The sequence below is a fragment of the Nuphar pumila genome, chromosome 2 (assembly GCF_984573655.1).
Source record: "Nuphar pumila chromosome 2, dmNupPumi1.hap1.1, whole genome shotgun sequence".
Taxonomy (NCBI): Eukaryota; Viridiplantae; Streptophyta; class Magnoliopsida; order Nymphaeales; family Nymphaeaceae; genus Nuphar; species Nuphar pumila.
In genome coordinates this window covers 17068676-17094316 of record NC_143250.1, presented here as the reverse complement: position 1 = coordinate 17094316, position 25641 = coordinate 17068676, and the positions used below count along the sequence as shown (strand labels likewise).

General features: G+C 37.6%; 1 protein-coding gene across 1 annotated transcript in view; it reads left to right on the top strand.

Annotated features, from left to right (window-relative positions):
• Positions 1–25641, top strand: part of LOC149844900 (DEAD-box ATP-dependent RNA helicase 53, mitochondrial-like) — a 60821-nt gene that overhangs the window by 14970 nt on the left and 20210 nt on the right. The window contains exons 2-5 of the mRNA XM_089997384.1: positions 1483–1610; positions 1750–2161; positions 2440–2538; positions 4145–4369. Of these exons, the coding sequence (XP_089853510.1) occupies positions 1483–1610; positions 1750–2161; positions 2440–2538; positions 4145–4369 (864 nt within the window). The remainder of the gene's footprint in view (positions 1–1482; positions 1611–1749; positions 2162–2439; positions 2539–4144; positions 4370–25641) is intronic.

The window sequence follows — 25641 nt, the reverse complement described above, 5'->3', positions numbered from 1 at the left end:
ATAATTACAGGTGCTTCTATTGTGGTATTTAATCACCATAACCTATGGTGGTGCTCACTTGATTTTCATTTATGTTATCTCCAAAAACAAAATGGAATCTTTGGATCATGATTAGCATGCTCATTTTACTATTTTCATATATTAAAATTGATTCCAACGTGATGTTTTGTACCATTTGTGAACCACCCTTAATTTCATGAATAGTGAACTGTTGACTTTTCAACATCTCAGAAATTGAATCTTGTGGTGTATTAGGCATGATAAAACCTCCTAATATAGTAAACAAATTATGCTAAACACATCTGTACAGTTAGACCTAACATTTTGTGGCTACATCCATATAAATGATTGTGCAACACCATATGGTATCATGGTACAAAACCATCATATATTTTCTTTATAATTATAGATATATATATGCATAAAGTATATATATATATATATTTATATATATATATATATATATATATATATATATATATCTGTAAAAAACAGAGGGAGGGTGGTAGATGCAGGGGTGGGTGTTAGGGTTTTATGCCTTTTCCACCCCTCATACTAAATTAAAAAAATGCATAACTTTCCTCACCACATGGCCTAGGTGTTGAGTCTGTGCCGAGGCTGACTAGGTGACCAATCAGCTGCCTAATCCCGCTTTTGATAAGATAGGTACTCTTGTTTATCGATGCTCTTAAGAAAAAAAAATTGGTGAAGAACTAACATAACTTCATTTTTTGTCCACTCACATCACACAGACACTTCACTTATCATGCATATCTTTTGGCAACACGACACTCAGACACATCAGAACACATCATGGACACAATGCTATTTCCTTTTATGATTATGATTACTTAGTTTTTATTCACTTGTGTTCCTTTTCTTTTAAAAGTTGTCATCAATTACATTACATTTTGATTTTAACTTAGTTTTATTATTTGATGTTTTCAATTGTAGTATTTTAGAGATTGTTCAAGAGTTTGTGCTTGACATGATATTCATGTTTTATTGATTTAGATTAACAATTTTACACACATACACATGCATATATATACAATACTTAACTAAATCAATAAAACATGAATATCATCTTAATACACACACATACATAATATATATATATATATATATATATATATATGATTGTCATCTTGGGTGCAAACTCTTGAACGTGCATGTAGGTCTGGATGGCTGCCTATGTGTCCTAGTTTTTTAGAACTGCTGTGTCGTACCAAGTGTATCTGCTCCATGTCCCGTTCCCACATCGGTATCCATGTAATATAGCTGTCCACTGGTTTTGGAATTGTGGCAAGTAGTTATTTTCAGTTACTGATAAAAAAGTGTTGATGTAAGAGTTTCTAGCTATTTGGGTACCTGTCTTTATAGAATAGGGAATTACAATTATTGTTCTGTGTGTTATACTTTTCAATCCAAGTTCATCATCTTTTCTTTTCTGTTGATGTTGGCCATCTATGTGTGCATCAGAGAGCTGTTTTGGAACCGGCAATGCAAGGGCGTGACATGATTGGTCGTGCCAGAACCGGAACAGGGAAGACATTGGCTTTTGGAATCCCAATCATGGACAGGATCATACAATTCAATGCAAAACATGGGTTTGTTCCTTTCATCAATATCACATTATTATTTTTCATAGTTTCCATCACTGATTTTAGATGCTGTTTCCAATTCTTGCTGTTACTATTAGTTGCTGAGATGCTCTTTTCCTTTCTTCCCCCTTTTGCTGATCTACAGGCGTGGACGAAATCCTCTGGCCTTGGTTATGGCTCCAACAAGGGAGCTTGCTCGCCAGGTTGAAAAAGAATTCAGGGAGTCGGCACCTATCTTGGATACAATATGTGTTTATGGAGGTGTTCCCATATCTTCTCAGATGAGGACTCTTGATTATGGTGTGGATGTTGTTGTTGGGACCCCGGGACGCATTATTGATTTACTCAAGAGAGGTGCACTGAACTTGTCAGAAGTGCAATTTGTTGTCTTGGATGAGGCTGATCAGATGCTTGCAGTGGGGTTTGATGAAGATGTAGAGATAATTTTGGAAAAATTGCCCCAGAACCGTCAAAGCATGATGTTTTCTGCTACAATGCCGAGTTGGATAAGAAAGCTGTCTCAGAAGTATCTGAAGAATCCAGTTGTCATTGATCTTGTAAGCATTATATTTTGCCCCTTTTTATTCTGATTATCCTTCTATTATCATTGAACTTCTCGTGATGCCTCTTCTCTGCCTGTACCTTTAAAATAAAGTGTGCTTCTTTCTTTTTAAGTTTACATATCGGGTCCAAGGTTAAGTGTTTTGGCTCTGGAAACTAGGCTTCTTTTGAAGAGCTGTCCAATGTCTTGTATGTGCATATTCATATTTCATTTGTATGGGAAGCGGTATGATGTGTTTTGTGTGGACTTACTTGGTGTCAATTTTTCCTGCAGGTTGGTGATTCTGATCAAAAGTTGGCTGATGGAATCAGTCTATATTCCATTGCATCGGACATGTATTCAAAGCCATCAGTTCTTGGACATTTGATTACAGTATGCGTTTTGTTTTTGTTTTGGTGCACTTTTAAATTATTTGCGTTGGGAAGTTATATTTCAGTCATTTTATTACTTATAGGTTGTTTGATGACAAAGTGCTTTCTGTGTAGCGTTAGTTTTTGCCACTTTTCCAGTAAAATGACAGCATTTTCCTTTTTCTGAAGAAATTAAAAGTCACCTCCTTGTTCCACAAATATCATTTTTATAAGAATGTCCTGCATTGTGAGTAATTTGGCCAGCATCAGAATTATCTTGTGTTTGTAAAAGGAGGGTCTAAAGACTCTAAAGTTTAACCAAACACAGACCTTGTTATCAGGGCTTGAAAGCCGTATGAATTGTGGCCTAACATGTTCGGTCTTGACTGAAGACTTGGCTGAGTCAATCCAGATATTTGGTTGGCATTTTGTACATGTTATATGAACAGAAACTTTTGTATACAAGGGTTAAAACATTTAATATATGAGGAACAGTTAGGTAACATTTGGTGATATAACCAATATCCAAATATCAAAAAACATGATTTACTTAATGTCAATTCATCATATTTATGAGTCATTAAGCTAGTATATCAAGCATCACAATCAGATAATTACTACGGTTCCAATTCATCAATCAATTGTCACAAATAGACTTAGTTGTGAACTTTGTGATATTGATAGAGTAATAAAGTCTTTTGATGTAAAAACAATAACACAAATCTATAGTAAAAACTAATTATAATAGCTAGAAGACTTCGCCTTCCTGCCTATGGTTGTGCTTACCGGATGCCTGCCATTGTGCAGTTGGTGATGAGCATTTTTTCCCTTGACCTAGCCATGGAAAAAGAAGCTAGAAGACTTTATCGTAATGAAAACTGACATGAGAATAGGTTCATGTACAGATACAGCAAATAAAACTCCATCTGTACAATCATAATTCTCATATATGATGCTGATCATGTATAATTAAAACCTAAAAAAATGATTATATTAAGGTAGATGTGTGCCGTCTAGTCATCTAGGAGGTTGCTTGATGATTCCCCAGGTTTTCATAATATGCTTATTATCAATGACGTGGCATTAGCTACAGGTAATTGGTTTACCCTTGGTGGAGTATCTCATCATCATCCTGTTTTAATGTTATATTGTCAAGCTTAGGAAGTCATATCTGGCTGATGCACTCCACTAGTGTCTGTTCCCCTGGCACTGGTTGTGCCCATTTTGCTGGTTAGTGAAGACATGGAGAACATATTATGGTTCCTTTATGAATGTCACTTTGTTCACTAGGATTCTGTAGTGTAAATAATGAAAGAGGGCCGAGATACTCATGTGGATATTGCTCCATGAAATAATTGAAAAAATTTCTAAAATGATACATTAACTTGTCTAAGAAACAATTTTTACTTATGTTGCTTCTTTAGTTTATTTTGTTTTATGCTGCATCAAAAACTATTTAACCTGCAAATTTGAGCCAAGCCTATTCATTGAAAATGAATTTGCGCAGCTGTTATTTGGCCATAGTTGCAAACCTTGCTTATGTTTCTCTTTGGAATAAACTGCTTAAAAAGATTACTATGTTCCACCTTTCTCTTTACGCATCCTGCTTATGCTTTTTTACCTATTAGGAGCACGCGAAAGATGGGAAATGTATTGTCTTTACCCAAACAAAGCGTGATGCAGACAGACTCGCATATTTTATGGCTCATAATTTTAAATGTGAAACTTTGCATGGTGACATATCACAAAACCAGAGAGAAAGGACACTTTCAGGATTTCGAGATGGTCGCTTCAATATACTAGTTGCAACTGATGTTGCTGCACGTGGACTGGATATACCAAATGTTGATCTGGTAAGAACTTCTCCTCTTATTGCCATTGTTCTCATCATATTTATGTTTGTTTACTTAATATCGTTAGCACAAGGGATGCATGTTTACATCTATTTCATTTCTGTTTATTATGTCAGTATCATTTTTTTCCATATTTATGTTTGTTTATGTAATGTCACTAGCACAAGGAATGCACATTTACTTCTTTTTTATTTCTGGCTATTATGTCATTATCAATTTTTTTTCTATATGTTCCAGCCTATGAAAATGTTCTATAAATGAAACAATGATAATTTTCACTAATGTTCATTTGTGTTTTATTGATGGTTGTTTATCTTGCAGCTTGTGCATGATCTGGTGGTCTTTGTTTCATCGTGTATCATACGTGTGCATGAAGATGTAGTACACCATAGTCACCAATCTGGTCCATAATTTGAAAATATCACTTTTTTATGGGGATTTAATGGTAGCTATGAAAACATTAAAATAGTATTAATTTATCACAAAATACCTTACCTTCAGATTGTTTCATTTTTAAGATTTAAAAAAAAACTGATTTTGAGGTATTTTTCTAAAACAGCAACCAGCCCATGAAGTTTCACTTGATTTGATTTAACAACTAAAATCAAATCGAGTATATTTTTGTTAGATTTGGGTTTCTTTTCGAAACTCATTTTGATTTTAAAATATTTATAGAATCCATATTTCAAAAAAAAAAATGAAAGAATAATGGGCTATTATTCTTTAATAAAAATGACATCATTATCCAAAACTCTTGGATAATGAATGCATTCTGGAAAAGATTTTGGAAAATCCCCAAATTCTGTACTACCGAGTATTGGCGGATTTTCTTTGGAATCAGGGACATTTTCAGTATGGGAGGGAGAGGGGGCTTGATCATACGAGAGAAGACGAAAGAGGAGAAAGATGAAAAGAGAAGGAAGGAAAGGCAGAAAGAAGAGGAACCAAGGAACAGGAAGAAAGGGAGAAGGAATAGGAAGGAACATGGGAAGGAGAAATCTTTAGGGTTTTTAGTTTAGGTTTCTCTTTTTTATACAAGCCGATGTTGGATTGGTTAGGCTCCCTTGGGTCCAGTTTAATTTCTTGGTATTGGATATAACTTTGTGGTGGTGGGCACTGAAAGGAGCTAAACAAGGAATGTTTGTAGAGCAGGTAGTTAAGGAAGCTGATTGGTGTCTCGAGGAGGATTCATAATCAATATGGAATAAGATAGCGGGTGGCATGAGAAAGGTGGCTAAGGAGGTATTGAGTGAGTCTAAAGGCGGTGCACCGCTAGGTAAGGATACATCATGGTGATTTAGGATGTCAAATTAGCTATTAAGGTTAAAAGAGAGTATTATAAAAATCTAAGAGTCGTGATAATGAGAATTTGGAGAAGTATATGATAGCAAAGAAGGAAGCTAAAAAAGTAGTTCGAAACGCGAGGGATAAGGTATATAAGGAGGTTTATGACAAGTTGGATACCAAAGAGGGCGAGAAGGATATTTATAGGCTTGCAAAGATGAGAGATAGGAAATCGAGGGATCTGAGTATGGTTAGATGTATCAAAGATGAAACACAAAGGGTTTTAGTCAAAGATGAGGAGATTAATGAGAGATAGAAAGATTATTTTGATAAGCTATTTAATGGAAGTCATGCTCAGGATCTTGGAGACTTCTCCATTCTTTTTCATGAGATGAATCGTGACTTCATGCGCAAGATTCAAAAGAAAGAAATTACAGAGACTTTGAAGAAAATGAAATCAAGAAGGGCAGTTGATCAAGATGGTATACCTACCGAGGCTTGAAAATGCTTGGGTGAGAATGGTTTAGAATGGTTAACACATCTTTTTAACAAGATTTGGCGGACAAATAAGATGTCTAATGAGTGAAGGAAGAGTACTTTGGTGCCTCTATATAAGAATAAGGGCGATATATAAGATTGCACAAACTATCGTGGTATAAAACTCATGAGTCATACTATGAAACCTTGGGAGAAGGTGATTGAGTATAGGTTGAGGAAGGTTGTCATGATATCGGAGAATCACTTTGGTTTTTGGTTTTATGCTTGGAAGATCAACTATGGAAGCTATACATCTTCTTAGACAACTTATTGAGAGATATAGAGAGAGGAACAAAGATTTGCATATGGTTTTTATTGATTTAGAGAAGGCATACGATAGAGTACCCAGGGATGTTCTCTGGTGGACAATGATGAAGAAGGGTGTTTCTCTCAAGTACATTAGTATAATTAAAGATATGTACGAAGGAGTAGTAACCAATGTCCGCACTTGTGGAGAGGTGACAACCAATTTTCCTATAACGGTTGGGTTACATCAAGGATATGCATTAAGCCCTTTCCTATTTGCTATAGTGATGGATGAGCTTACGAGATCAATTCAAGAAAATGTGCCGTGGTGTATGTTGTTTGCTGATGATATTGTTTTGATTGATGAGTCTAAAGCTAAGTTAGAATTATGGAGACAGACATTGTAAGCAAGAGGTTTTAAGTTGAGTAAGAGTAAGACAAAATATATGAAATATCGGTTTAGTAAGCAACGAAGTAGTGATGAGAGTGTAGTGAAGCTTGGTGAGCAAGAAATGCCAGTGGATGACTGTTTCAAATATTTGAGATCTATCATTCAAAAGTATGGAGAAATTGATGGAGATGTAAATCATAGGATAAAGGTTGGGTGGATGAAATGAAAAAGTACATCTGGAGTGTTGTGCGATCGTAGAATGCCATTGCGGTTGAAGGGAAAGTTTTATAGGACGACAATTAGGCCCGCTTTACTATATGGTAGAGAATGTTGGGCTGCCAAGAGACATCATATTCAAAAAATGAGTGTAGCTGAGATGCGTATGCTTAGATGGATGTGTGGAAATACAATAAAAGATAAGATTCGAAACGAGGAGATACGTAAAAAGGTAGGCGTTGCATCCATTGAAAATAAGATGAGAGTGAATTGTTTACGATGGTTTGGGCATATTCGGCGAAGGCCTAATGATGCTCCAGTTAGAAGGATGGAGAAATGGGAAAATATATTAGTTAAAAGAGGTCGGGGTAGGCCTAAGAAGACTTGCATGGAGATGATAGGAAAGGATATGAATGCTTTGAACCTCATCGAGGACATGGCATTGGATAGAAATGATTGGAGGAGAAGGATTCATGTGGAAGACCCAGAACAATTTTCTTTTTTGGTTCATATTGCCGACCCCAATTGTTTTGGATGAAGGCGTAGTTGTTGTTGTTGTTTGTATTGGATCTAACTTTGTGACTTGATTTGGGTCTTTATGTAATGAAATACCCAATACACAAGTACACGCCTCTTATGGGTCCGAACAATACACATGAACAAGGACCACTTATGGGTCTAAATACAAAACTCAATCACAAATGCCTCTTATGGGCAAGAAGAACGCACAAAATATAGGAATTTATTGGATAATTGCTTGAGGACAAGCATACAACAAGATGGGGATTGCTCCCTTTTATGTAGAGAAGAGATGTTATATAGAGCTCTTGGGAACCACCCCAACAACTATAAATATAGCTGTTGAGACCTTGGGAACCACCCCAACAACTATATTTATAGCTTTCCAACAACTCTAATGACTACGTACCATTATATCCTTAGCTAGAAATAAAAAGTAAAAAGTAAAAATACTAAAGTGCCCCTAATGGGCACAACCTATTACACAAAGTGAAGTGACAACAATACCCGCAATAGGTATTGAAAAAGGTGCAAAGGATCTGACCAAGGATCCGATCCGATCCATGTAAAGATTATGTACAAAAGGATCCGAGCCATTACCGAGCCATGTAAACCTTTTTATTAATCGGGTCTGGATACACCAGACCCGGATCCATACCTCTCTAATGTAAATATAAATGCACAGTTTTAGGTCACGATTTCAATATAGAAATCGTGACAGCTGCAACCCCCTCCTATATCCTTTTCTTCGTCTCTCTCTCTCCTTTCTCAATACAGGTGCCAAGGTGGAATTCTAACATGGTATCAAAGCCGAGATCTGTCTAAGGGCCGAAAAAAGTTTTCGTCAGGTGCGACAATCGGAGTTTTGAGATTTTTCGCTTCTCCCCTTATCTACTCTTCTTCATTTCCCTTCTTCTCTCATTCTTCTCCTCTTTCCTGAATTTTTCTGTGTACCCACATCTCACGTGGGCTTGTTTCTCTCTTGGATCTGAGATTCATGTGAATCCTGTTCACGTGAACCCAGACCGTGAAAAGGAGTGGCTGTGTTTCACGTGAATCGCTGAAATCGACTCACGTGAAACACCAGACCAATCACGATCCCTATTTCATTTTTTTTTTATATTGCCTGCTTGACCTCCCTTTATTGCTATTGTCTGTTCGATCTTCCTCTGTCCAATCTTCTCCTCGCACCTATTATTGCACATTCAAATACATGTTTACTGTATAGTTCCCTTCCTGATTCTTATTTCTGCTACTTGCCTGAAAATATATTTAACGTGGGAAAGTTTATTTTATCACGTCAATCTCAGTTTTCTAGAGTGCTTAGGAAAAAGTTCAGTCCCTTTATTCTCTGAATTTGACAGCAAAAAAAAAGGCTGAGCATTTCGTGAAAACTCTTGCACCTCGTGAACACTCTTGTTGAATTTTACTCTCTATGGATCCTTATTCCTCTCAATCAAATCTTCAAGTTTTCTCAACCAACTCGTTTCTGAAAAGTTGAATACCTCAAACTTCTTGATTTGGAAGAGACAAATTATTCCTTTTATAAGGAGCCAAGGTCTCTTAGATCACCTGGATGGAACCACTCCAGTCCCACCAGAATTTGTTCCGAGAGAAGAGAAAGATGATCAAGGGGTGAGTTCGATCGTATATGTCAAAAATGTAGAATTTCTCAATTGGAAAAGGAAAGATCAATCAATTGTTGCATACATCACCTCAACTTTGTCTCAAGAGGCTCTTTTTGCCATTCCCGATAATTGTACATCACTACAACTCTGGGAACGACTGGTTCAGACATATTCGCAGGTGTCTCAAGCAAGGATGGTTTTTCTAAAAAGGGAATTTCAGTTGCTAAGAAGAGACTCCATGACCATCATGGAATATTTGAACAAGATAAAGATCATCACAAATCAACTTGCCGTTATAGGATGTGCAGTAAGTGTCAATGACATGGTGCAACAAACTCTGAGTGGATTGGGATCTGACTACAATATGATAGTCACTTCACTATTGTGCCTTCCTGTTCTCCCTACCTTTGATGAGCTACGAGCCAAATTGATCCAGTACGAAATGACTCTGAAAGGATTCTCTGAAGAATCTCACATTCACACAAATTCTCAAGAAGTTTTTGCCACAGGAGTGACTTATGGTAGAGGACGAGGACGAGGAGGACAAGGGCGAAGTGGACACAGAGGGTATGGTCTGCTTCCCACTCCAAATATGTTAGCTCATGTGCAAAGATCAAGATCCATTCCTACTTGCTTCCTTTGTAACAAAAAGGGGCATATCAAGGCGAATTGTTGGCATAATCTAGAGAATAAAGGAAAGGGTCCACAGACAGAAACCAAAAGGAAGTTCTCAAATACCGGAGACAGTGGAGAGACTAAAGATCTGCTGATATCTGCCTTGTCAGAGTTGAAATTGAAGCAGAGTGATGAAGGCACTTGGTTTATCGACTCAGGGGCATCGACTCATGTGACAGGTGATGCAGGTAAGATTTCTAACCCTATTCTTTATTTTGGAAAAAGTAAGATTGTCACTGAAGATGGATCCCACCATCCTGTTTCTCATGTTGGAAAAACTGTCATTCCCATGTCATATTCCACTCTTACTCTTTCTGACGTTCTTCATGCTCCTGACATTAAGAAAAATATTGTCTCTGTCTCCAAACTTATTGATGATAAAAATGCTTCAGTCAAATTCACTCTCTTATCTGTGCAGGTCAAGGACCTACGCACGAGGGAAACATTCGCTGAAGGAAAGAGACGAGGCAATATGTATATCTTTGAAGAAGCTCCATGTCATGCTGTTCGCCCTGTTCATCTGAATTCGAAGCCTTCATTAGAGTCGTGTTCATCCTCTTTTGCTAATGTTTTTAGTATTTCTGAATGTAATAAGCCATTCTTATGGCATAGTCGATTAGCACGTTGTGGGAGTCATTTTATTGAGAAACTTGTCTCTAATAATCTCATTCCAAAAGAAAGTCTCAATGGGGATGAGAGCAGTCACAAGTGTTCCGGTTGTCTTTTATGCAAGAGTCATGTATTGTCTTTTCATTCCATCAATAAGAGAGCTTCAAAACCTTTTGAGATAATCTGTTCTGATGTATGGGGACCCGCCCCAATTGCCTCTGGATCTGGGAGCAGATACTATCTAATCTTTGTTGATAACTATTCTCGATACACTTGGATATATTTCATAAAAAAATAAGTCGGAAGTCTTCTCTTTGTTTCAAAATTTTCTTTCCTTTGTCAAAAATCAATTTTTTGAGTCCATTCAATTTTTCCAATGTGATGGAGGTGGGGAATTCTCATCCCGTGATTTTATTTCTTTTCTTTAAAATAACAGAATAGGAAGAAGGGTGTCCTGTCCTCACACCCTTCAACAAAATGGGACTGCTGAACGAAAACATAGGCATATCGTTAAAAGTGCCATGAGTATGCTTCATGACAACAATCTTCCCATCAACCTATGAACAAAAGCTTTCCATTCTGCCGTGCATGTGATAAATAGACTGCCTATGGTTATTCTGGAAAATAAGTGTCCTTATCATTGTCTTTTTGGAGCTCATCCTAGTTATCATGATCTGCGTGTTTTTGGATGTGTCTGCTATGTGCATATTGATCAGTTCTTGAGAAACAAGTTTCAGGACAAGGCCCAGAAGTTTAGATTTGTGGGATATGCAGATGACTACAAAGGATATAGGTGTTATGATCCCACCAACAAACACATCAGAATCTCAAGAAATGTTATCTTTGATGAACAAACTTTTGATCACGGAGCCGACACAACGAATATGTCAACTGAAGTTTACTATCCTTGGCTGAGCTCAGAATTTTTTGCTGGCTCCAATGAAGCATGTTCCTCAGATTGCGTGCAGCAAGAAGAAGAGATGTTTGAGAACACTGGGACGTCAGGATCACAGAATGCAGAGGAAGTACTAGGCAAATACAAAGGCATTGTCTATTCTAGACAAAGACCGACAACATCAAGCCATTCAGATCATGTCTCAGTCGCCAATCCTATTCCTTCTCATACTCTTGAGGTCAGAAAATCAAACCGCATACGACATCCTATTGACAGGTGGGTTAGCTATAACAACTTCTCCTTGGATCTTCAACTGTTTTTAACTGCCATCAATAAGGAAGTTGAGCCCATCATGTACTATCAGGCAGCCGTTTTTACCAAATGGGTAGAAGCCATGAATGATGAAATGCAAGCCTTGCATGAATATGGAATCTGGGAAGTTGTTCCCAGATCATCAACAACAACAACAACTACGCCTTCATCCCAAAACAATTGGGGTCAGCTGGTTCATATTCATAGGGTATGACTAAGTTTTTATGCTGGCTGTCACAAGCCTACGCAACCTTCCTCCTTTATCCGGGCTTGGGACTGACAGTGTATAACTAAACAGTTATACACAGGTGGAGTTAAGTTGTTCCCAGACCACCTGACAAAAATGTTGTCGGATGCAAATGGGTCTACAAAATAAAGTACAAGCCAGATGAAACCATTGAACGATATAAGGCAAGGCTTGTGGCAAAAGGATTCACTCAAGAAGCAGGGCAAGACTATGTTGAGACCTTTAGTCCGGTTGTAAGAATGGGAACGATTCGAATTATCATTTCTCTGGCTGTTGAACATGGATGAAAGTTGAGTCAGCTTGATGTAAAAAATGCATTCTTGCATGGGGATTTGAAGGAGAAAGTATACATGGAGCAACCCCCTAGATATCAAGAACAAAATTGTAAAACCCATGTGTGCAGGTTAAAAAGAGCTATCTACGGTTTGAAGCAAACATCTTGCTCTTGGTTTGATAGCTTATCGCTAGAGATTCAGAAACATGAATTTTCACGTTCCATGCTGGACCACTCATTATTTATTTTTAAAAGTCAGCATGTGACCACTCTATTATTAATTTATGTCGATGATATTATCATCACAGGAAACTCTACGGGGCACATCCAAGAAGTAAAAGACTTACTAGGTCAGAGGTTCAAAATGAAAGATCTTGGAGTTCTACGTTATTTCCTTGGTGTAAAAGTTGATAACCAGGCTCATAGCTTGACACTCACTCAGTACAAGTACACCGTAGATGTTCTCAGCAAGACAGGCATGAAAGACTGCAAACCTCTAGGAACTCCGAGTGTGCTTCATAAAAAACTTAGCGCTCATGATGGAGATCTGCGTGATGACCCCACCAGGTATCGAAGCATAATAGGAATGTTACAATACCTCACATTCACTAGACCTGATATTGTTTATTCAGTCAATCAAGTGTCTCAATTTATGCATGCGTCACTTACTGGACATATGGAAGCGGTCAAGAGCATCCTTAGATATCTAAAAGGGACTATTGGGGATGGATTGATATATTCACCACAGTCATATGGCAAAGATGAGCACAAACTTATTGTATATTGTGATGCAGACTGTGTAGGAGATCCTGGCGAACAAAGATCTACATCAGGATATTGTGTCTTCATTGAAAGAAATTTAGTCTCTTGGAGCAGTAGAAAACAAAAGGATATTGTGTCTTCATTGAAAGAAATTTAGTCTCTTGGAGCAGTAGAAAACAAAAGGCTATTGTTAGATCAAGCACTGAGGCTGAGTATAGATCTATGGCTGCTGCTACTGCCGAAGTCACATGGATCAGGCGTCTATTAACTGAAGTAGGAGAAAAGATCTCCCACACTACCTTGCTATGTGACAACCAAAGTGCTATCAACATGTCATTCAATCCAGTACATCACAGTCGTGCCAAGCACATTGAGATCGACCAACACTTTGTGAGACAGAAGGTTGAAGAAAAAGAGATTGAGCCTGAGTTTGTCAGTACTGAAAGACAGGTTGCAGACATATTTACCAAAGGGTTAACAAATGATCATTTTTGGATGCTTAAAAGTAAGTTGTTCATGGTTCAAAACCATGATACAACCGCAACCCTCTCATGTATCCTTTTCTTCGTCTCTCTCTCTCTCTCTCCTTTCTCAATACAGGTACCAAGGTGGAATTCTAACATGTATTACCTATTACAAGCACAAGAAAATAAATAAATAAATAAATATATATATATATATATATATAACCGTATTATACACCTATATATGGATAATTTAACACTCTCCCTCAAACTTACAGTATAATCACCAAAAGTTTGTCAAGTAAGAAATGAAACTGGGGATAATGAAGCGCCTTTGTGAAAAAGTCAGCTAACTGGAATTTTCGATATGCTTAGTCTTTTCATGAAATGTGTGGTTGCTATTTATATAAATGGTGCTCTTGTTATCACAGCATAACCACGAGGGTGACTTCATCAACACTCTCATGTCTTCTAATAATCGTCTCAACCATACAATCTTGGACGTCGTGGTAGCCATGACACGATATTCAACTTCAGTTGATGACAAATAACTTTTTTGCTGCTTCTTGCACTTTCAATACACCAACAAGTCATCTATAAAGAACAAAAACCAGTGGTTGAACGTCTATCATTGGAATCTCCCCCTTAATCAGAGTCAGAATATGCAGTTAATTCAAGGGAGGAGGAAAAAGACAAAATAATTCCTTTAGAAACAAAATTTGTAAATATCTAACAATACACATAACACTCGTATGAACAGTAGTAGGAGAGTGCTGAAATTGGCTTGCTCTATGAACAACATGAGAGATGTCGGGTCAGGTAATGGTCAAGTAGGTAAGAGCCTCAATCGTTTGGCGGTACAGAGTGTGGTCATCTCGGGGTGTCCCATCTTCGATTTTCATCTTGACATTGATTACTTTAGGAGTATCCACACTCTTCTCATCTGAAATGCCGGACCTGTCAATACTCTCAGTAATAAACTTTGATTAAGTTGGAAAATATCCCCTAGCATAGTATGTTACCCCAATCCCTAAAAAATATTTAAGAAGGCCTAGATCAGTTATTTCAAAATTTTGTTTCAGAATATTTTTAATATGAATAACTCACTGATTATCTCCTCCAGTAATGATCATGTAATCAACGTAGAGAAGAAGAATCACAACACCTGCATCAGAATGCTTAACAAATATAGCAGCATCAGTATAACATTATTTAAAACCAATATTAAGCATAACAATACTGAAACGATCATACCAAGCCTTGGGGGCTCAAACCATACAAGTCTTTATGAAGATGAAGAACCTTTCTTGTAGAAATCTCATATCCTGACGGAGGATCCTTATAAACTTCTTCCTTTAACTCACCATTCAGAACGACATTTTTAACATCTATTTGGTAGATATTCCAATTTTTGCCTCTCAGATTGAAATTAAAGTGTAGATTGGAGGAATTGTGTTGTGAATTATTGATTCTGGCAATATCTTGTTATTTTTTTGGTGAATTATTGTTGTATTGATTGACCCAAGTACTCTCTTGCCTCTACGAGTTTGGATTATTCTTTTGTTTCAAAGATCTATCATGCTTCACATCTGGTAGTGTAATGACACCTAAATTCTGGCCATTTGTCATCGGAATCTGGCGAGAAAGTGACCAGAAAATGTTTTAGTAGTCCTGTTTGCAACAGAAAATTACAGAAAATCTGAAAGATTAGCTGGTGGTAAATGATAGTGTATCTTCTGTTGCTGAAATTTGGAGGACAGGTACTTCAGATATTGAACTTGAACTTAGAATATTATTTTGTTCAAATTGGAGTTGTAAATAGCTCTAGAAGTGTGACCAAAATCAGCACATATTCAGATTCAGTTTTTGTTCATGTTCTGTGTAGCATAAGTTGACCTGAATTAAAAATTCAAGTTCAGAGGGAAAAATTTGTTGTAAAATCCCAAAATTTGGAATGAGGATTGCGGAAGAAGTCTAGTTGCTGTTAGAATTTTTACTTATTGAAATTGCATTCCTGTAGCTGCTGAACCATTGGATTAACCAAACCCTATCCTGAACCTACTCTGTTCTTGAACTGTCTCAAAACCAGAAAATCCTTGAACTTGCATTATTGTCTAGTTCAAACCTTGTTCCATAGCCATTTTCCTAAACTTTGTTTTCTGTGATTGGAGTAGCAACATTCTGTCACAGAATTGAACTGTGTAGTATACCTAATTTCATTAACTTAGACCCTTCTCGAAATCACTTAAAAAATCCCAGAACCTAGCCAAGACCTTAGGGAAAGTGACAAGAACAAAAAAGTTAAAGTTTCACTTCAAGAAGGCTTCAAATTGGTCAGCTTATTACAACCAAAAAGCCGTTATTTGCAGCAGTAGAAAATTTCTTGCATATTGTGATTAATTGTAAAATGGCAAAGGTCCAAATCTCTCAAGGTGATTTGTACAAGGTTGTAAGTATCGTTTTGTAACCCGTATCGGTCGGTCCCAAAATAAGATACGTATCGTATCGTGAAAAAGTCATAATTTTTTAAAAAAAAATATTCAGAAAAAATATTAAAAATTCTAAAAAATCATAACACACGAAACAATGATGAAATGAACAAAATGCAACCATAAAATCACATATGAAGGATTTATGTCTCTATGAGCTGCATAAGACATCGTCAAACATCAACTATCTCACAAGAACAATGCAAAATATTAAATATCTTTCTATTAAGAACATGACACAAGACTCATACTTTCATGTTACAATGAACAAAAATATTATGGCAATAGTTACACTCTATGTCAAGGGACTCGACAAAGCAGGTGCCGCACCCGCGTCGATGCGACGTGATGCGGGTGCGGCACCGGGTGCGGTCAACACGACCTTGGGTGCGGTCAACGCACCCAGGGTCATTTTCGTCCATGTTTCAGACTTAAAAAAAAAAAAAAACCCGATGAAAACGAGGATTAGGGCAAATTTTTTTTGCCCTAATCTCTCCTCTCCTCTCCCGCGCAACTCAGCTCGAGCTCTCTCCTCCCGACGCCACCTCCTAGGCTCCTCCTCTCCCTCGTCGCAGGTACGTACCCTCCTGCTCCCTCTCGGTCTCTTCTCGTGTTGGCAATGGAGGGGCCGAACCCCCTGCTCTCTCTCTCGCTTTCTTGTTGGGTCGGTAGGGGAGGGGCTGAGCCCCCCCTACGCCCTCTCGCTCTCTTGTTGGGTCGGCAGGGGAGGGGCCGAGCCCCCCTGCTCCCTCTGTTTTCGGCAGGGGAGGGGCCGAGTCCCCCCTCTCGCTCTCTTGTTGGGTCGACAGGGGAGGGGATGAGCCCCCCCTGCTCCCTTTGTTTTCAGCAAGGGAGGGGCCGAGCCCTCCACCCTGCTCCCGTTGATTTAAGGGGAGGGGCCGAGCCCCCCCTCTCGCTCTCATGTTAGGTCTGCAGGGGAGGGGCCCCTCCCCCCTCTCGCTCTCTTGTTGGGTCGGCAGGGGAGGGGTTGAGCCCCCCTGCTTCCTCTATTTTCGGTAGGGGGAGGGGGTCGAGCCCCCGTCCATGCTCCCTCTTATTTCAGGGGAGGGGCTGAGTCCCTCCCTGTTTTTGGAAGGGGAGGGGCAAATCCCCCCTCCTTGCTCCTGATTTTATTATATATATATATATTATATATTTTTATATCAGGATAATGTCTGTATAATTGATTTAAAATTTTGAATGTATTTTTTTTTGTGTTTTCAGGATAAAAATGACGGATAAAGGGAAAGGACTTACGTCATCCTCATCCCAACATGCTGCTAGTTGTAGTGAGATTGATGATGCAGAGCCACTATGGGTACATGTAGATAAACTTGCAAAAACTGGAGAAGGAGGTGGTGGAAACAAGAGATTTCGATGCAAGCTCTGCAAAAGAGATTTTCTTGGGTCTTACACAAGAGTGAATGCTCATTTGTTGAAGATACCAGGACATGGCATTTCAGGATTTAGAAAAGTTGATGAGGCAATGCGATGACAATACAAGAAAATATAAGAAGAATATGAGAAGAGAAAGACAATGGCCGATTATTGTGCAGTTAGTGTGCCATTTGCAAGCCACCAAGAAGATGCTGAAAAAAAAAAGAAAAGTCAATGTAGGAGGTAGAGGAACGATACATGCAACATTCAATACATATGGGAGAAAAGAATTAGATAGAAAAGTTGGGAGGTATTTTTATTCTAGTCCACTCCCATTTAATGCGGCTAAAAATCCTTATTGGAAGGATTTAGTAACATCCTTGGCAAATTATAATTTGAGTGGCTATGTGCCTTCAGAAAAAATACGAACCACACTTCTTGCAGAAGAGAGGGCAAATGTGGAGAGGTTGCTGGAGATTAAAAAATATTCATGGGAGCAAAATGGAGTTTCTATTGTGTCTGATGGATGGACAAATATTCAAAGGCGTTCATTGATCAATTTCATTGCTTGTTCGTTTAGTGACCCAATATTCTTGAAAGTAGTTGATGCATCTAGGGAATATAAAAATGCAGAGTATTTGAAGGGTTTGTTTATAGAAGTCATAAAAGAAGTGAGTGATCAGAAAGTGGTACAAATCATTACAGACAACACTCCAGTTTGTAAAAGTGCAGCGTTGAGTTTGGAGAGTGAGTACCCTCATATTTTTTGGACTCCTTGTGTAGCACACAACTTAAATCTGGCCCTAAAGAGCATCTGCAACCCCAAAGAAGAAGAAAATTTACAAGCATATGCTTTATGTTCATGTATTGAATATTTAGAAAAAAATGTCAAAAGTATTAGGAATTTTGTTGTTAACTAGCATCATGCTAATGCTATATTTAATAGGCATTCTGACCTGAAATTATTGAAAGTTGCTGAAACACGTTTTGCGTCCATCATTGTGATGGTGAAGATGATTAAAAGAGTGAAGAATGCTTTGATTAACATGATGATTGATGAATATTGGACATTCTATCGTGCTGATGATGATATCAAGGCTCAAGAAATTAAAAAATTCATTCTTGATGATGGGTTTTGGGACAGAGTGGTATACTTCCTTCAATTTACGCAACCTATTTGGTAAATGTTAAGAGAATAAAGATGAGCCCATGTTTCACAGAGTTTATGAAATGTGGGATAATATGATTGAAAAAATATAAGCTATAGTTTTCAAGCATGAAGAAAAAAATCCTGCATTAGATGATTCCGAATTTTTTAATCATATTCATTCAATTTTAGTCAGAAGATGGGATAAGAGCAAAACTCTTTTGCATTGCATGACACATTCTCTTAATCCAAAATATTATGCAAATAAGTGGCGGGTTGGTGGTATTGGTCGTGTCCCTCCAAATTTAGACTCAGAGCTATCAAGACATAGAAATATGTGTATGACAAGACTTTTTCCAGAAGCATATCTTCTACGTCAAGTCACACAAGAGTTTGAAAATTTTTCATCTTCGAGATTATATGGACCGACATTATTCGCGAGAGAAGAGGATAATATAGATTCTATCACATGGTGGTCAACATTTGGATCAGAAACACCTCTTCTCCAACGTCTTGCATTATGATTGCTATCGCAACCTGCTAGTGCATTTTGTTGTGAAAGAAATTGGAGCACATATTCTCAAATTCACAACATGAAGAGAAACAAACTCACCAGCAAGCGTGCATAGGATTTAGTATATGTTCATTCAAATCTTTGATTACTTTCGTGAACCAATGATGAATACATGTACTAATTTGCTCTCTTAGTTATTTGATTATTTCTTAGTTTTTTATTTAAATATACTTGTATTGTATTTAACATTTTTAAATTGGGTTTGTAACACAGACAAGGAACATTCAAATTTTGGGATGTAAACCCAGAAGAGTGTGACTTCGAGGGAGAACATGATTTCAACATAACAAACATGGATTTAGCTGAGCCCAGTATTCCTTCTAATGATGCATTTGATGATGAATAAGAAAATGATTAAGATCCATTACTTCATCGGGATATACTTTAGTATGTAATTTAGTTCTTTTCTGCTTTACTTATTTGATTGATATTTAGGTTGATTTATGTAATTGCTTTCCTTATTTGATTGATATTTAGGTTGATATATTGCATGCATGATGAATGATATTATGACAATGTTAACTCTTAAATGTTAACTTTTAAAACTTCAAAATTATATATATATATATATATATATATATATATATATATATATATATATATATATATATATTACTTTTTTGCCCTGCCACATCCCCGCATCCAAGTTTTTTGAAAGTGCCACACCCCTGCACCCGCACCCATGTGACATTGGTTGCACTCAATTTTCAATCGGTTTTCACTCATTACTTGAGTGCCCCATTGCCATGCCAGATCATCTGATGCCATCTTTGTTGGAGGAGTGCTGAACTTGATTTCTAACTTGATATAAATCTTTAATTTTCGCATATTCAACTTTGCGGTAAGTTGGCAGGGGATTATAGGGGGGCAGCGCCAAGATTAAGACATAATTTTTTAGAGAGTAGCTTTGTAATTTTATTCATAATAAAGATTTTTTACCTTAATCCATTTTCTTGAGTGAAAAAATGAAAGCCCTCTTCCTGTTATAAAGATCGGCCCCCAAAATAGTCTCACGACTCCTAGGGTGTGTGGGAAGCTCTCCAGCATGTTCTATACGAATGATGGTTTCGGCCTTCAAAAGCTCTTTAAAATCCAAAAACATAAAAGTATGATTTTGCCCAATTTTAAGTTCGGAGGCACCGTATCGCACGCTATGGGCTGTATCGTTAGGGATGGTAGTAGACCGGGGCAGGGGCAAGGGACAAGGATTCTACCCCCGCTCTACCTCAAATTTTTGCCCTCTATCCCCGCCTTCATACTGCACGAGTTTTGATTTAAACCTCCATCCCTATTCCATTATCCGTTTCATGTCCATCCACGGTCCAAATGGGGCGAGGCAGGGCGAAGCCCCGATTGTTCGGTCCTTCTACCGCTGTCGCCTTCCGCCGTTAGAAGAATGAGAGGAGAGAAATGTGAGCTCACACGACTCGTTAGAGGAAGGAGTGAGGAGAGATTCGAGAAAAGGTTTTACATTAGGGTTAATATATATATATATATATATATATATATATATAGAGAGAGAGAGAGAGAGAGAGAGAGAGAGAGAGAGAGAGAGAGAGAGAGAGAGAGAGAGAGAGGATTTTATAATATGTATAAGGGTATAATAGTAATTTTCTTAATGAGGAACAGGGATGGGGCAAGGCGGGCCGGGGCAAGAGTAAGTCCATCCCCACACATTTTAACCTCCATCCCCAGTCCATTCCCCGTTTCATGTCCTCCATCCCCAATCCAAACGAGGCAAGACCCTGTTTATCCTGGTCTACTACCACCCCTACGTATTGTACAATAGACACCGTATAGAACTATACACCTACGATACACACCCATATCGAGATAGGTGTGTGTATCATATTGTTCTCTTGCATCGTCGTACCATATTGTACGATACAGTACAATACAAACAACATTAGATTTGTATACAATGATGGAAGAATTAAGGAAAGGGATAGCCAGATTGCGTGCAAGATGTGAGCAATTGGAAAGGCGAGTAGTAGATTTGAAGGTAAGTGTAGTAAAAGAACTTGAGCTTTCCGACTCGATTTCTCAAGAAGAGGAGAAGAGAGATATTCAAGAAAAAATACTGAATAACTCCATGAATGCAGCAGCTGAAGAACTATTATTTTAAGAGATGATAATGGTGCAATTTCAAGCCCAATTTAAGGTGATGGTAGACAATAAGGGCAACCTTCAATCTAAGGGGATTTGCAAGGATGTTACTCTAGACATTGAGGGTAAAAAAGTTAAGCTATAGCTCTATGTGATCCCCACGAAGGAAGCCAATGTGGTATTATGGGTCCAATGGCTCCAAGGCCTAGGGGTCATCTTTGGGGACTTCAAGAAGATGTCAAAGAAGTTCCCAATTGGCAATGAGCAAGTAGAGGTTCAAGCATCTCCAAGGGTGACTAAGTGACAAAGCAAAGATCTTAATGCGCAAGATTCTCCAATCCAAAGAGAGCTAAGGTTGATGCAAGCCTCTCAATTTGCATTCAAGGCAATTAATAAGTGGGAGTTTAACACTCAAAGTCAAACACAAAGAGAAGAGAAGAGGGGTCTTCTCCCATGCATTCTAGGCATTTTCACCATAGGAGAAGGAAGATGTGTACTCACTCCTTTTGTGGGTTCTCACCTTGGAAGTGAGGCATGAGAGTACCTCACATGTAAATGTGTAAACAGAAATAATGTAATAATGATGAATTGTAATCTTTATGTTTTGAGTTGGACGTGTTAAAATGTGTCTCCTAAAAATCATTATTGTAAATATAAATATATATATTTATATACATAGAGATACATTTACATATAATATATTATATGTACATATATCTCTATATATATAAATATATATATTTATATATTTTTACCCGAAAAGGGTATTCTTGTAATTTCACTGTTTTGCGCATATTCCATTTGGAATATGTTGTATTTTTTCCTTTTTTATTTTTTTGTAATTTTTTTTTACTTTTTCTTTTTTATTTTATTTTTTGTTCTTTATTAAAGTGCATTGGGGGTCCCCCAATAGAGTCGTTGGGGGCTCCCAACGATTCCTTTGGGAGCCCCCCCTTGTGCACCTTTTGGCACTTGTATAAATAGGGGTGTTCCCCCTTGTAATCTTCAAGCTTGAGAGTCTCAAGCATTTTTTGTTCTTTCTATAAAATACATGCCATAGTGCATGTTTATTATTTTTACGCTTAAGTGTTGTGATAGTGCTTTCGGGCACATCTTTTCTAAAGTATTTATGCTCGTATGCGTATTGTCTTGTCATAGACAATTTTACATGGTATCAAAGCAAGGTTGATTATTGAAGATCGTGGGATTCTCCTTTTTTCGAGTGCCTCGAAAAACGTGCCTTCCGATCTTTGAAGTTTGAAGTGGTGGATCTTTCTTCTCAAATATTTTAGAAGAATCTTGTGCAAAGTTGGTGTTGGAAATATTGTGTTGGTACGCCTTTCTCCCTCCCTCTTTACTCTCTAATGGGCGAAAAAGAGTCTCATTTTGCTCTTGGGTTCAAATTAAATGGGTCCAACTATCATGTTTGGGCCGAAAATATGGAGGATCATATAAAAGGGAAGGGCCTATGGGGATACCTACTTGGCACAATTCCAGAACCGGAACCCAAGATTACCGTGGTAAATGAAAGCGAAATCAAGATTCTTGAGGGAGAAGAAAGAACCAAAGCCCTTGAAAAATACTCCAAGAAACACGATGAATAGGAAATGAAGAATTTTAAGATTCTTTCATGGTTTTTCTCATCCGTGGAAACCAAGATTAATGCCAACATTATTAAGTTCAAAAAGGCATCGGAAGCTTGGCATTATCTTGAAAAAATGTACACATCAAGGGATCTATCTCATAAGTATTATCTTCAAAAGAAGGCTATCTCCCTTACTCAAGGTGAAATGACGATTAAGGAATACTTTGCCGATCTTTCCTCTATTTGGGATGAGCTTGCAATGCTTGAACCAAAATGGAGTGGAGAGGCAATTGAGCTCCGTCACAAGCAACTTGAAGAAGATCGGTTCTTCAACTTTTTGAATGGGCTAAAGCCCGAATTTGAGCAAATAAGGTCATCTCTTCTTTCCTCTTTTTCTCTCCCTTCTCTTGAAGATGTTCTCACCAAATTAAGTGGTGAAGATACTCGTATGAATTTATGTAAACAAGTAATAAATGTTCTTGCTGTCCCTTGTAATATTGAAGAAAATAGTGAGGTCAATGCCGTATCAAGACCCGGAAACAATGTAAGAACCTATCGTCCCCCTCACTTTAAATTTCAAAATCAAGGCGAAAATGGTGGTCAAAGAGGAAAAAAGGACTATAGCAAAACTATTTGTCATTTTTGTAAAGAACCGGGGCATATCAAACCCGTATGTCCCAAATGGAAGAAGCTCCTAGCCATGGCTACCACTGGTGTACCGCAAAAGGAGGAGGCATCTTCGAGTGGGACCCTCTCTATAAATCAAATAGTGGAAGCTCTTCAACCTCTCCTCAAGGGATCTACCTCCGGTGCGGCCGTATCCACTACTTCCTCTCCAGGTAAAATCTCTTGGCTTTTGGACTCCGGTGCATCCTTTCATATGTCCCCAAACATTTTCTCACTTACCGATTACTCGAAAAATGGTTCCCCATCTTATGTCTCCACTGCGGATGAAACCTCTCTTGAAATTAAAGGAATAGGTAATTTTGAAACTCAAGAGTTTTTTATTCCAAAAATCAGATTTATACATAAGCTAAACTTAAATCTCCTCTCTGTTTCTCAACTCACGGACCATGGCTGCGATATTAAATTCTCTTGTGATAAATGTTTAATACAGGATCGCCAGTCCGGAAAATTGATTGGGGAAGGCTTTAGAAGAGGAGATTTATACTATATGGAATCTCTTCAAGTTCCAAAAGTTTTGTGTAATGTTACCCGACATAAAGATATAAATGTGTGGCACAAAAGACTTGGTCATCCTAATATCACCAAGTTATCATATTTACATTTTGCAAAAGACCTATGTAAAAGCTCGTTTTCTTGTAATGACTGTATTCTCAAAAAAATGCGAAGTTTACCTTTTGAGCAAAGAACTATGTTCTCTTCTAAAACTTTCGAAATTGTTCATTCAGATGTGTGGGGACCTGCACCTGTTGTTTCAAAAGGAGCTTTTTCTTATTACGTAATATTTGTGGATGATTTTTCCAGATATTCGTGGATATATTTTCTTAAGTTTAAACATGAAGTGTTTTCGTGTTTTAAAAATTTTCATTCAATGATTAAGAATCAATTCAACAGTAACATAAAGATTTTTAGAAGTGACTCCGGAGGAGAATATCTCTCCAATCAATTTAAGGTATATCTTGAGGATCATGGAATTGTTCATCAAAGGTCTTGTCCTAAAACGCCTCAACAGAATGGGTTGGCTGAAAGAAAACATAGGCACATTATTGAGACCACTAGGACCCTTCTTATATCTCAAAATATTCTTAAAAACTTTTGGGCTGAAGCAACTCTTGCTTCTGTCTATTTGATAAATCACTTACCATCTAGGATATTAGGAAAAATATCTCCCTTTGAGGTATTACATAAGCTTGAACCTGATTATAATAGGTTAAGGGTCTTCGGATGTAAGTGCTTCATACTTACGGATAAGAATGACAAACTCTCTCCCAAGGCTATTCCTTGTGCCTTTCTTGGTTATTCTGAAACTCAAAAATGTTTTCGTTGTTATGACCTTCGAGATGATAAGCTATATGTCTCTAGAAATGTAACTTTTTTAGAAAATGAAAGTGGTTTTGAAAAAAATGTTTCTCAACAAGAAAATTTTGATTACTCTTTCTTATTCGACTTATTGTCTAGTAATGATGATATATCTAGTGATGATGATGTATCATTAAACCATGATGAGGAAAATGATGTAGATATTGGTGAACATAACTCACTCAATGAACAAGAAAGTAGATTTCCAAGTGAGCCAATAACCTACTCTCGTAGAAACCAAGACACCTTTAGAAGTGTTATTGATTAATATAGTGAGCTTACTCCTATTCTCGACCATAGAAGATCTGAAAGGAATAGGAGACCTCCAACTCGTTTTGTCTCTTTTGATTCTTTTTCACCTCGATATAGGGCTTGCCTTAGTGCCATTCACTCTTATTTTGAACCAAGAAATTTTGAAGAAGCTAAAAAATGTATAGAATGGCAAGAAGCCATGCAAAGTGAACTTAATGTCCTTAAAAGGGCAGAAACTTGGGATTTCCAAACTCTACCTATAGGAAAGAAAACTATAGGCTGTCGATGGGTCTTTAAAGTTAAAACTAAGAGCGACGGTTCTCTAGAAAGGTATAAAGCTCGTTTAGTTGTGAAAGGGTATGGACAAGAGTATGAAATTGATTGTGAAGAAACCTTTGCCCCTGTAGCCCGAATGGTTACAGTTAGGTGTCTTATTACTATTGCATCCATTAAAAATTGGAACATTTTTCAAATGGATGTTAAAAATGCCTTCTTAAATGGTGATCTTAACGAAGAAGTGTATATGGATGCTCCACCAGGCATGATAATTCCTAAAGATAAAGTTCTTCGTCTTCGAAAGACCCTCTATGGTTTAAAGCAGACCCCCAAAGCCTGATATGATAGGTTTACCAGTGTAATG